This window comes from Phyllobates terribilis, unplaced genomic scaffold (genome assembly GCF_046119375.1).
Source record: "Phyllobates terribilis strain yellow unplaced genomic scaffold, ASM4611937v1 Scaffold_3__8_contigs__length_932513732, whole genome shotgun sequence".
NCBI classification, from domain to species: domain Eukaryota; kingdom Metazoa; phylum Chordata; class Amphibia; order Anura; family Dendrobatidae; genus Phyllobates; species Phyllobates terribilis.
In genome coordinates, this window is record NW_027362763.1 from 256,505,054 (window position 1) to 256,517,555 (window position 12,502).

At 42.0% G+C, this 12,502-nt stretch overlaps 1 protein-coding gene across 1 annotated transcript; it reads left to right on the forward strand.

The window, feature by feature from the left end:
• The first annotated feature begins 3,248 nt into the window (after positions 1-3,248).
• RAP2B (RAP2B, member of RAS oncogene family) lies at positions 3,249-5,036 on the forward strand. The gene has a single exon (XM_073674752.1). The coding sequence runs from the start codon at positions 3,445-3,447 to the stop codon at positions 3,994-3,996; it is 552 nt and encodes a 183-aa protein (XP_073530853.1). The 5' UTR covers positions 3,249-3,444; the 3' UTR covers positions 3,997-5,036.
• The last annotated feature ends 7,466 nt before the right edge of the window (positions 5,037-12,502 follow it).

Sequence of the window (12,502 nt, forward strand, 5' to 3'; positions counted from 1 at the left end):
ACCGAGCACTCGAGCATTCCAATTTGCTCGACTCGAACAACGAGTACCCCGAGCATTTTAGTGCTCGCTCATCACTAGTAACTACCTGAGGAAGCTTCTTGAGAGAATGTCAAGGGTATTCTGTAAGGGTATGTGAACATGGTGTCAGTTAGATGCTGGCGCAGCCACTGAGTTTTCCCTGGTGTAGCAGCTTCAAGAAAATACCAGCAGTTGTCTTCCTACTGCCGCTTCATTTTTGTCTATGTTTTTGCAGCAACTCTGTTGCCAGCGGCTTTCACTCTATAGTGTTTAGTATAGAAATCAGAGAAAGCCTCTCAAATTATGAGCATGGCACTTCTTTGACCGCTTCAAAATTTCCAAACCATGAACCAGTTTAACCTTCATGATACGTCATCAGCCATGTCCCTGGTGTTGATGCGGGCTCTGGTGCTGAGCCCACATATTTCCCTGCACATGGCAGCTGATCTGATCAGCTGTTATGTGCATCTACCAGCCATGGGTGGAATCACGATCCACCCGCTGCTAAGTTAAACGCCGCTATCAATCTCTGACAGCGGCATTTAACTCGCGCTAGCAGGAAATGCGTCACAAGACACGCTTATCGGTGCCCCTGTCACGTGATCGCAGGGCGCCGATGAGTTGTCTGCAGAAGACCCATGTGCTTGTCATTGTGAATCTCCTATGAACGCTGGCCTGTGGCTGAAGCCCTGCTATGTGTAGCACAGGCGATCGGATCGGATTCAAGTCTCCTAAGGGGACTATTAAAGTCAGTAAAAAGCAAAAAAAAAAAGTTTTACTTTTACGTTTAGTCACTACAACATTGTAATAAAATGCAATAACAGTTGATCAAAACATTGTATCTATCCCAAGATGGTATCAATAAAAACGTCAGCTCTGTGCGCAAAAAATAAGTCCTTACCCAGCCCCAGATCACGAAAAATGCATCGGGTCTCAGAAAATGGCGACATTTATTTTACCTTAGAAAACATTGGATTTATTTTCACCACTTAGGTAGGTTGTTGTGCCAATGGTTAGAATATCACCAGCACCAGACACTTATCACCAAACTACACACGCAAAGCACTAATTATATATCTCACAGATATCCATCTATATCTTTGCACATCTGATCTAAAGAGAGAAAAAAAAAACATGCGGCAAAAACGCAATGAAAAACGCAAGTGAGCTGAGGTGCGGAATTCATGCAGAAACCCAACTGTGTGAACAAACACTGATCGTGGGAACGTTCCCTTAGGGTATGTTCCCACGATGAGCTTTTGGTGAGTTTTTGATGTTGAAGATTTTCTCCACCAATTCTGCATCCATTAAGTAAAATAGGTTACTTGCATTTTTTCAAAAATCTGCAGCGTAAAAAACGCACCAAAAACTCATCGTGGGAATGTAGCCCTAGGCTACATTCCCATGAAGAGCTTTGTGTGCGTTTTTGACGCTGAGTGTTTTTGCTGCGTTAAAAACGTGACATCTTACAGTTTCAGCAAAGTGGATGGGATTTATAGAAATCTCATGCCCACTGTCCTTTTTTTTAACGCTGTGTAAATTGACCTGCGGTGAGTTTTCTGTGCGGATTTTCCCCATAGACTTACATTAGATGCAGAAAATCCGCAGCAAAAAAACACACGTAATCTACACCTAAACATATCAATAAAGTTTTGTCAAAGCAAACAACCAAGAAGTATGAAAAACAAAGTAGCTTTATTTAAAATATGACACACAACACAGAGACAAAAACGCATATTAAAAAGCGCAGCCAAAAACTCAATGAAAAAGCACAAGTAACCTAATTGAAATAATAGCCGCAGAAATTCTGCAACATCAAAAATGCACCAAAAACTCATTGTGGGAACGTAGCCGTATAGCCTATGAAACTGTTCAAATGTCTGTGTATTTTTGAGGATAAAATCAAGGAGATATATGTCTGATATTGATCTGAGTCACAGACTAAACTCAACAATGCATGTCCATGGGTCAGTGAAGATATCGGACAGCACGCTGATGCCAATTGTGAGTTTTGTTTTTTTTTGCATACGAGAAAAACCGATGAAACACTGAACAAAGTCTGAAGAAAATCTCATCGAAATCAGAGATGGAAATTAGTTTGTTTTTTGCATTCGAGAAAAATCACTGACATCTGAATGAGCCCCGAGGGCCAGCATGAACCTGAAACCGGCTTTGCCCTGATTGGTTATTAAAGGGGTTGCCCGGGTTTAGGCTACAAGTCTGCAGGGACTCTATGTAACAGCAGACTTGTGAATCCTCACAACACAACACACACACCATGAGGATTCTCCGCTAGAAGGCGGTCAAGTACGTGATTTGCATACTTCCAGCCACATTCCGACTAGACTGTGTCAGGCCTTAGGCTACCAGTCTGCCGTCACTCTGCGACTGCAGACTTGTGAATCCCTAGATCGCGCGCACTACTCGCTGTGAGGGTTCTCCAGTGCTGGTGCTAGAAGCAGGCGGTCATGTGAGATTTGCATACTTCCGACACATTTCGACTAGACACTTGCACTGAGCGAGGCTGCGTCCATCTTGATAGCATGTGACATACTTGTGGTCACGCGCCCGCCGCTCCTGCTCCCTGAGACTCCTCGCAGCATGTAGTGCACGCAATGTGAGGATTCACAAGTCTGCAGTCACATAGATGACTGCAGACTTGTAGCCTGAGGCCGGACAACCCCCTTAATGTATCTCCTTGTTTTTATTAGTAGTAAAGCTGTGTGACAACCAATATGTCCGCCATTATAACGCTGACAAGGGTGTCAGTCAGCTTTCCTATAGTCCTGAATGAAGATTGATTACTTAGAAGAGTGACTAGTACAGCCGGCAGTATAGCCATTCAACCTTCTAGGAAAGCTGGGTGACTACCTGCTGCAATTACCAGTGCAGTAATATTAGGCACACAGCTTTCTCAAAAGCAGATAAAAAAAAAAACTTAACAGACGCTGAAGGACTTTGATGGACGTAAGTGCAAGGTGTCGTGAAGAGGACATGTATAATGAGACGTTATGAGGCGGGTAATGGGAGGGAAGGTGATTCATGTGAGGGACTACATGGAACCATCCTGGCAATGCCGCGCACAGCCAATCACGGGCCGCGCACCGGCAGCCAATGGGAAATGACTCATGTTTGACTAATGAGAGGACTTTCTCTGCAGCTAATCAGCTGAGCCAATCACGGCGCGACATTCCAGACTGACAGCCTGAGCAGCCAATAAATGCAAAGAAGTAACAAAATGCAAGTGTAATTGAAGATAAGTAGAGTGTGGGCTGCAGCCTCAGAGAGGAATGGAGAGCTGCGGGCAGAGAGCACAGCAGAGCCGGAGCTGAGCCCACTCGCCTTTGTTGCATGTGGAGCTGATGAAGTGAGTTGCTGCCTTCCCTCTCAGTCCAGCAGCCGGCGAGCAGCAGACAGCCAGGAGCCATGAGAGAATACAAAGTAGTGGTGCTGGGCTCAGGCGGGGTGGGGAAATCTGCCCTCACCGTGCAGTTTGTCACAGGCTCGTTCATAGAGAAATATGACCCCACCATTGAGGACTTCTACAGGAAGGAGATCGAGGTGGACTCGTCGCCCTCGGTGCTGGAGATCCTGGACACTGCGGGCACGGAGCAGTTCGCCTCCATGAGAGATCTGTACATCAAGAACGGCCAGGGCTTTATCCTGGTGTACAGCCTGGTGAACCAGCAGAGCTTCCAGGACATCAAGCCCATGAGGGACCAGATCATCAGGGTGAAGAGGTATGAGAAGGTGCCCATGATCCTGGTGGGCAACAAGGTGGACCTGGAGGGGGAGAGGGAGGTCTCCTATGGGGAAGGCAAGGCTTTGGCCGATGACTGGAACTGTCCCTTCATGGAAACTTCTGCGAAAAACAAAGCCTCTGTGGATGAACTGTTCGCAGAGATCGTCAGGCAGATGAACTATGCTTCCCAGCCCAATGGGGACGATCAATGCTGCTCGTCCTGTGTCATCCTCTGAGGTGGCCCTTTTGGTTTACAATGCACTGTGTCACTTGTTGTAACGTGATTGCAACCAACTTTGCATCTCTGGATTTCAGCTCTGAAGGATCTATCCTGCTGAGACGTCACTGGGGTCTGCAGAGTGGAGAAGAAAAGTTTGCTGAAGGGGTGAGGGCCAGGATGAGCCCTGTGCCCTGGCCAGGAGGCATGGGCTCTCCCCCCCCCCCCCCCCCTCTGACTGTCATATCACATACTTCTATGCAAAGTGGGATTGTTGTTACAGAGTATCCATTCATAAGTATTGCACATCTACAATGATGCCAACTGGCGTGGGCAGCTTGTCTGCTCCCCTGTGGTGTATGTTAGTGTGTGTGTGGGGATGAGAGGGGGAAATCTATTTTGTTTACCTGCTGTATAAAATGGGAATTTGGGAAGATTGTTATTATTTTTTTTATCAGCTGTGAAAATGTGTTTTTCTTTTTTTTTTTTTCATGTGCTGGCAATAACTGTTTTTTGATGCCCAGCTATATTTAATAGACAATGAAACAATGACTTGTGTACCAGGGTCACCAGCACCCAGAGTGCCTTCAAAATTCAGCTGTTCCAGCCGGTGCCAACCTGTGAAATCTCCACAAAATCCCATTATCTCCTATTCTGCAAACTACTTAACAGTTTCCTCTTGGTAATCACACTGAACAAGCAGTGGACAAAGGGAACTATTGTCCCTGGAACCTATATCTGAGCCTGTAAATGTCATTTCCATGTCTTGCACATTTTTAAGGGGGGGGAAGGGATTTTGGAAGTTGGCTAACAAATTTTGTCTTGCGCCAACAACAATACGGCACAGAAAGGGTTACAGTCTTATTACTCCTTGTTTTTAACTTTTACTTGGCAAGCAGTGGCTTTATCATTGCACAGAGGCCTGAGATCTTACAAAAAGGAAATGTGATGTACCACAAGACTATAAACCAGTGTCATTTTATTTCTTGGACATGCTAGAACAAGTTTTTCCTCTTCTGTTTTAAAGTATGTTGAATACAGATTCATTGTGACATAACATGATGTGGCTTCTTTGCTTTTCTTTGGGAGGGGGCACGGAGGGTGCAGTTACTGTACGGGTGGGTGCTCATGAATCCATGCTGGTTATGATGCCAGGCCTCATTGGATTGATGCCACAGTGTGGTTGGTGTTCCCTACCTCTGACTACTGAATTGGGATTCTTTTTGTTTACATGTGATCTGTTTATTTTACAGTCTTATTTCACAATTTTGTAAATAGACAGATGTAGCCTTGGTGAGTTTGTTACAATATTTACAAAAGGAACTGTACTTCCAGTAAGGCCATGTTCACACCTTCAATATTTGTAAGCCAAAACCAGGAGAGGGTTAAAAAAAAAAAAAAAAAAAAAAAAAAAAATGCCGAAGTGGTGACTTGTTTCTATTATACTTTTCCTCTGATTGTAAGCCAAATTCAGGAGTGGAACAAACACTGATGTAAAATACTGAATGTGTTCTAATAGGAATCTACTTATGAGAAAAGATTCTCCAAAGTGTAATGGCGCTTCAGGCTTTGAGACCCTTAAAGTGTTAATTAGAAAGCATATTCACACAGGCTACTATCAACTTTATTTGGCTTTACTTAGGAAAGCTGAAGACAGTGGATAGACTGTGATGCATATCTAAATAAAACTGGGAGTAGCTGATGCTCCTGGACCCTCAGGCTACATTCCCACAATGAGTTTTTGCTGCGTTTTTAATGTTGCAGAATTTATGCTCCTATTTAAATTGGGTTACATTTTTTTTTTTTTTTTTTCCCTTTTCATTTTTGTGTGTTTTTGACATTGCGTGTTTTTTTTTTTTTATTTATTTATTTTTTATTATTGTTTTGTTTTTTTGGTGTTTCCTGTTTTGTTTTTGATACTTCCTGTATTTTCACTCTAACAAAACTTTTTTTATTGGCCTACTTGGATGAGGTTTTGATGCACTTCAACCATGGAAACGTTCTAAAATCACACGAAAGTGTTTTTTTTTTTTCCTCCTTTCTGCGGATTTTCTGCATCTAATGCAAGTCTATTGGTAAAATTCACACACAAATCTCAGTGTACCTGCAAGAGAAATCAACATGCTGCGGATTTGAAAAACGCACCGCAGGTCCATTCACGGCGCATTAAGAAAAGCACAGTGGGCAGGAGATCTCTATAAATCCCATCCACTTTGCTGGAACTGTAAGATGCTGTGTTTTTAACACTGCAAAAAAAACATGCAGCACCAAAAGCTCGTTATGGGAACGTAGCCTAGCAAGAACTCTTATATATTTTCTCTAGAGAAACAGTGGGGATCTTTAAACCTGGAGTCCCACCAGTAACAAATCCTCGTATGTATTGCACATCAGGGATTTTTAAGATTGCAGAAGCGTATATAGCTGTTTAACATTATACTGAACATAGGTTTTCAGCCCTCTAACTGATCACGAGTGCTCCTGAGTATTTGGTTCCTTTAGGCTATGTGCCCACGATGCAGAATTGCTGCGGATTTTTCCTGAGCGTTTCTGCATCTCCCTGGCAGAAAAAAAAACGCATGCGGATTTTACATGTGTTTTTCCTGCCAGGGACATGCGGAAGTGAAGCATTTTGCACATACGATTTCGCATGCCGGTTGTCAAGCGATTATTTATTTTTTTTCCTTACTTGGAAAGTGCTTGACAACTTGGTCACACTATATAAATCCATGCAACCGACATGGATTTATATAGTGTGACCGTAAATGAATGGTAAAAAATAAATATTATACTTGCCTTCTGATGGCCCCCGATCTGCTTATCTGATGTGTCTGGTCACATGACTAAATGACGTCATGGCAGGTCCTTTTAGACCATCGCGAGCTGCCGGGAAGCCAGGACGGATCGCTGAGGAGACTGGGGGCCATCAGAAGGTAAGTATAATGTTTTTTTTTTATTTTAATTAGTGTTTTTTTTTTTTTTTTTTTTTTTTTTTTTTACAGGTACTATGGTACCTGGGTCTGGATGAGAGTCTCCTCTTCTCCAAACCCGGGTACCATCCACACATTGAATCTCATAATATCCGCATGTGAACATGTAGTGATGTGGATATTATGCGATTGAGTGCAAGCCAATGGCGGAGAAAACGCCATGATTATGCAGAATAATTTGTAGTGCTGTGGATTTTTCTGCAATGATAATCCGCAGTATGTGCACAGCACATGTGGATTATCATTGGGAAACATAGCAGACCTTCTACCATGCGTTTCTGCAGCGGAATTACACAGCCTTACTCAGTTTTGCTCAGATGTTCCACCTAGAATGTTGCAAATGCTTTTTCCATTCTTATGGAGTCTGGAGAGTAGTCTGCGTAATACAAACTTTGGGGTTTTCTTCTTCCTGTTTCTTTCTAGAGGCGGAAACTGCTGTAGTAAATCCATGCTGAGGAGAGCAATGATCCCCCACCATGGTCAGTGTGACTCTTTGCTTAACTAGAATTATAGGAGGACAGGGGAAGTAGTGCTTGTGGTTTTAAATGTAGGGAGCACTAAATATTGAGGTGTAGGCTATGGCCCCACTATCAATATTTGGTTGGTATTTTTCCTCAGTATTTGGTAGCTAAAATCAGGAGTGGGTGAAAAATACAGAATTGGTGACGCGTTTCTATTATACCTTTTTCTCTGATTGTTCCTCACCTGGTTTTGGCTTACAAATACTGAGGGAAAAATACTGACCGAATACTGATAGTGGGACTGCAGCCTTGCATTTAGATCTTAGTGACTATATATGGGCCTGTGCAGATTTGTCACAACCTGATGGGTTACCTAGTACCAGCAAAGTGGATGAAAATCCTGAAGTCTCATGCACACCTTGCTTATTTGTGACCAGCAGATTTAAAGCTGCAGGACGTCAATTCTTTCAGTGTTTTTTTGCTGCAGATTTCACCAATACTAATGAGTGTGGGAAAAATCTGCTCCAAAGATGCACCTATTTTACGCTGCTTTTATCTTGCTGAGAGATGCAGAAATTTCTGCACCTAATACTTGGGGTATGCACACACGTTATCGGTTCGTCCATTTTATATGCAGATACTATGTTATTTGTGGCAGCATAGTTTTATGTAATTGTTTTGTGTTACAGAAATCTTGTTTTAGCTTTACAGGTATGTGTAATATATATATATATATATATATATATATATATATATATATATATATATATATATATATATATATATATATATATATATATATATATATATATATATGAGCATCATTATTTCAGACATGTCCATTTTTTAGAAAATGCTTGTATTCTCATCTTCTTTTAGAATTCATCATGCTGTTATTCATCCTAGAAATGTATGATTTGATAGCTAAAGATTTCCTTTTGTAAAAGGGGTGTGTTTCCATGCAGTAATCACTGATTGTCCAGTGTAAGCGTATGGAGGGACACGCACTCATGGTAGAATTCAGTTGTCAAGTTTATCCATGAATATCTTTGAGGAATAACAAAGGGACTGTACAATGCTGGGTTCAAAGAAAAGATTCTCCAAAATTGTTACTTAATGGAAAATGCAAGTATTTACTATTACATATGATAGGGGAGCTGACATGTCACCTGATGTGTAGGGGGAGTTGTCCCTTGCTTACTTTACAGTGACACCTTCACAATGATACAAGTTTCCATTAACACTGACTTTTGCTTTGAACCGGATTTATTTGCTAATGTGCTTTAGATTTATCTGTAAACATATTCCACTTGAAATGAAAGTGGCATCTTTATTTTAATGCCGCTTCTGTTGTCTTCTCATGGTCTTGCTTGTTTCCATTAGGTGAGATGAGGACAGTTTACAGACAACTGCCAAATAGAGCTACGGTTTAATCTTATTTGATTATTAACTGTTATTTCATTCACACTTCAGTATTGTTAATCTGTAATTGGTATCTTACATCTATTTTTATTCAATCAGATATTTAAGTGGGAAACCAGATCTTTGCTGCACTAGTTTTAAAGGGAACCTGTCACGTCCTAGTTACTACCATTATTGCCCCCATTGGTGTGTTAGTGATGCAGTGTGCATCACTAACAAGCTGTTTTCATGCAAATTGGTGGTATTATAATGCTTTTCTAACGTTTTATATACTTTGCCCTACCTGCTCGTATTCAGTCATAGGGGTGTGATTCTCAGATTCAGTCACTGCTGGCGCTGCCCATGACATTTGAATACTGCTGGCAAGCGCTAGGTTTGAGGGGCCCATGCGTATTTGCACACATCGGGCTGCTGGTCCGGTGCGTGTGCACTGAGGCTGTGTGATTACCAGCTTTAGTGCGTGCGCGCTGTGACCTGTGCCTCCTGGCGCGTCCGCGGTCAATGTATCTTGTGGTCACCACATGCGCAGTGACACTGGAGCAGTATTCAAATGTCATGGGGGGGCTCCAGCAGTGACTGAATCTGAGAATCACACACCTATGACTGAATACGAGCAGGTAGGGCAAAGTATATAAAATCATTATACTACCACCGATTTTCATGAAAACTGCTTGTTAGTGACGCACATTGCATCACTAACAAGCCAATGGGGACAGTGATGATAGTAACTAGGATGTGACAGTTTCCCTTTAATAAACCTAAGTAAAGGGTGTAGTGCAGTATAATACCTCCGTACAGCATTGGATTCTCCATTGTAAGCCATGCGCAATCCATGAGAAGAAAACAGTGATTGCATTGGCGTCAGAAACAGACCTGCAGCATTGGGTCCTAGCCGGGTCAGAGCACTGTATTGGGAGGTGATAACATGCAGATCCGTATTCCAGTATTGTTCATGTGGGCTAAACTAGACCTTTAATAAACTGCAAAAGTGTAGCTAAGCAATGATGTGATCCTGTGCTAGGTTTGTACTTTCGGTTGGTGTCGTGCCAGCCCTGGTATGTTTACACTATGCTGCGCACACTGGTAGCTGAAAATAGTAAATGATAGACTACCATATCATTACTCATGGTGTAAACTTTAAATAGACCATAATACAAGAAGCAAACTTCAAGATCTAGAATTGGTTGGAACTAGTAATTTGTCTGATGTTTTGTATGTTGCCCAAGGGGACTCTGGCACCAGATTTCTGCCGCCTAACTTGAGAGCAGTATAATGTAGAGACCCTGATTCCAGCGATGTAACTTACTGAGCTGCTTGTTGTGGTTTTGCTATAAATTTTTTTTTTTTTTTTCAGCAGCAGATAATCACTAGAGAACGAGTAAACGTGCTGCTGTGTATATCTACGTTATTTATGAGCTCTGTATAGCTCCATGTACTAGCACTGATTGGCAACTTTCTGCCTATGGACAGTGCACAAAGAAAGGTGCAAATCAGTGGTGTGAGTGGGATTATACAGAGCTTCAGCAGAGACAACTGTTTTTTATCAAAACTTCAGCAAGCAGCTCAGTAAGTGACACATCGCCGGACTTGGGGTCTTTGCCCCTGTGCAATGCTGATCTCGGATGGATGCAAAAAAAACTTGGTGACTGATTCCTTTTAAGTAGCCCATAAACCCTTAACAGCTAACACGAAATAAGATGACACCTGATATAGCAGCTAGAAAGAAGAATCAGCCTTTGTGAAATCTAACATGCTTGATCCTACTTTTACCTGATGTCAACATTTGGGAGAGTCAGCTGGTCCTATGTGTATGGGCGCCTTTAGTTACATTTTCAAAACTCCTATAAGATAAAACCATAAATGATACACTGGTAGTAATGAGCAAAGTTTTTTTCTGTAGTACAGTTAAGGTGTAACAGATCCTTTTAATATGCCGTAAAGGGTTTACAATCCTTTTTTAAGCAGTCTAGGTCATTTCAATAATGCATTTATACTCCTAAGACCCCTTCAATTTTAAGTTTTGAGTACGCCTCTTGTCAGGATTACAACAATTCAGTTTAGTCACACCTTGTTACAAAGTTCTTGGCAAGTAATATGAGCCCCCATTGCAACTTCATACAAAGTAGTTACTCAACTCCTTAATGGGATGTGCGCCTCATTTATACATCCCTTTCATATTTCTGTGCAGCTTCCTACACGATGCTGTCCAATCTGTGCCGACTGTGTGACGTTGTAGGGGCACACCCCACTGACTAGGGAAAATGGTAATACCCAGTTGGTAAATGTATAAATTACTCGTAAGAATAATAGATGACTGGCACAACATAGTTGTGAGAAAATTCCACAAATTTGAAAGAGAATCTGTCAGCAGGTTTTTGCTATGTAATCTGAGGTCAGCATGAGGTAGAGACTGAGACACTGATTTCGGGAATGTGTCCCTTTATTAGACTGTGTGCTTTCATTTCAATACAATGAGTGTTTTATCAGCAGGATAATATCACTGCCCAAACTAGCTGCACATGTGCACCCTGCTCCGGCCATGCCCCAAACACTGAGTAGCTGCTGACTCTTATTATAAAATGTACACAAAGCTGCTAATCAGGTGGTACAGGCATGGCTTTCTGAGCTCTGCTACATCTGAAACCTGTGTCACAACTGCTACAATCAGGATCTTTCTCTACAGTATGCTGCTCTCAGAGGAGGAAACAAAACCCTACTGGACATATTTATAAAACGGGCTTGTCTTGAGGGGTAACGGGTCTTTATTTAAACTTACTGGTTATTTTTGTACTAGGAAGAATTGCCCTTTAAAAACCTTAGAGGGAATCTGTCACCCACTGACACTTATCTGACCTCTAATATGGGCATACAGGTGATTAGAAATGTAAATCTATACCTAGCTGTATGCCTCATATTAGAGGTCTTGTTGCTGTGAAATTTTGTTTTAATTCAATCAAGTTTCTGATGTGTTCCAGTCCTGGGGCCCTGAAGAAATCCTGCCTCCTGTGTGAATTACAATGTTTCCCCCCCTCCCCTGCATGTCACAGTGCCTGGATTTGGCTGCTGCAACTGCACATCACAGGTCACTGTGACATGCAGGGGAGGGGGGAAACATTGTAATTCACACAGTAGGTGGGATTTCTTCCAGGACTCGAGACTGGAACACATCAGAAACTTGTAGGAATAAAGACATTTCACAGCAACAAGACCTCTATTATGAGGTAAACAGTTAGAAATGTAAATCTATACCTATCACCTGTATGCCCATATTAGAGGTCTGATAAGTTCCAGGGGGGTGACAGATTCCCTCTAAAGGGCGATATATAGCATAACATGCAAATGTCACATTTAGTATTGTAAGTTTTCTCCTTATTTTCTTCAGCTATTGTTGCTCTGTAATGGTTATACATATTGCTTTTCTGTGGATACCTCTGTGCAGGGTTTATGGTTTCATGAGCATTAACTACTGTAAATAAGTGAACTGCTAACGAAATGTCAAAGTTAAAAGGGCAAGTAGTCCAATAATAAGAACCTTGGTCTCAAGAAGTGGGAGTTACTTTATTTTATTTGAAATACAACACTGACACCCACACGACATGTTGTCTGGGCAGTCCACCATCAAAGCTCTTGTCACTGGGCGTGCTAATTACTGTAA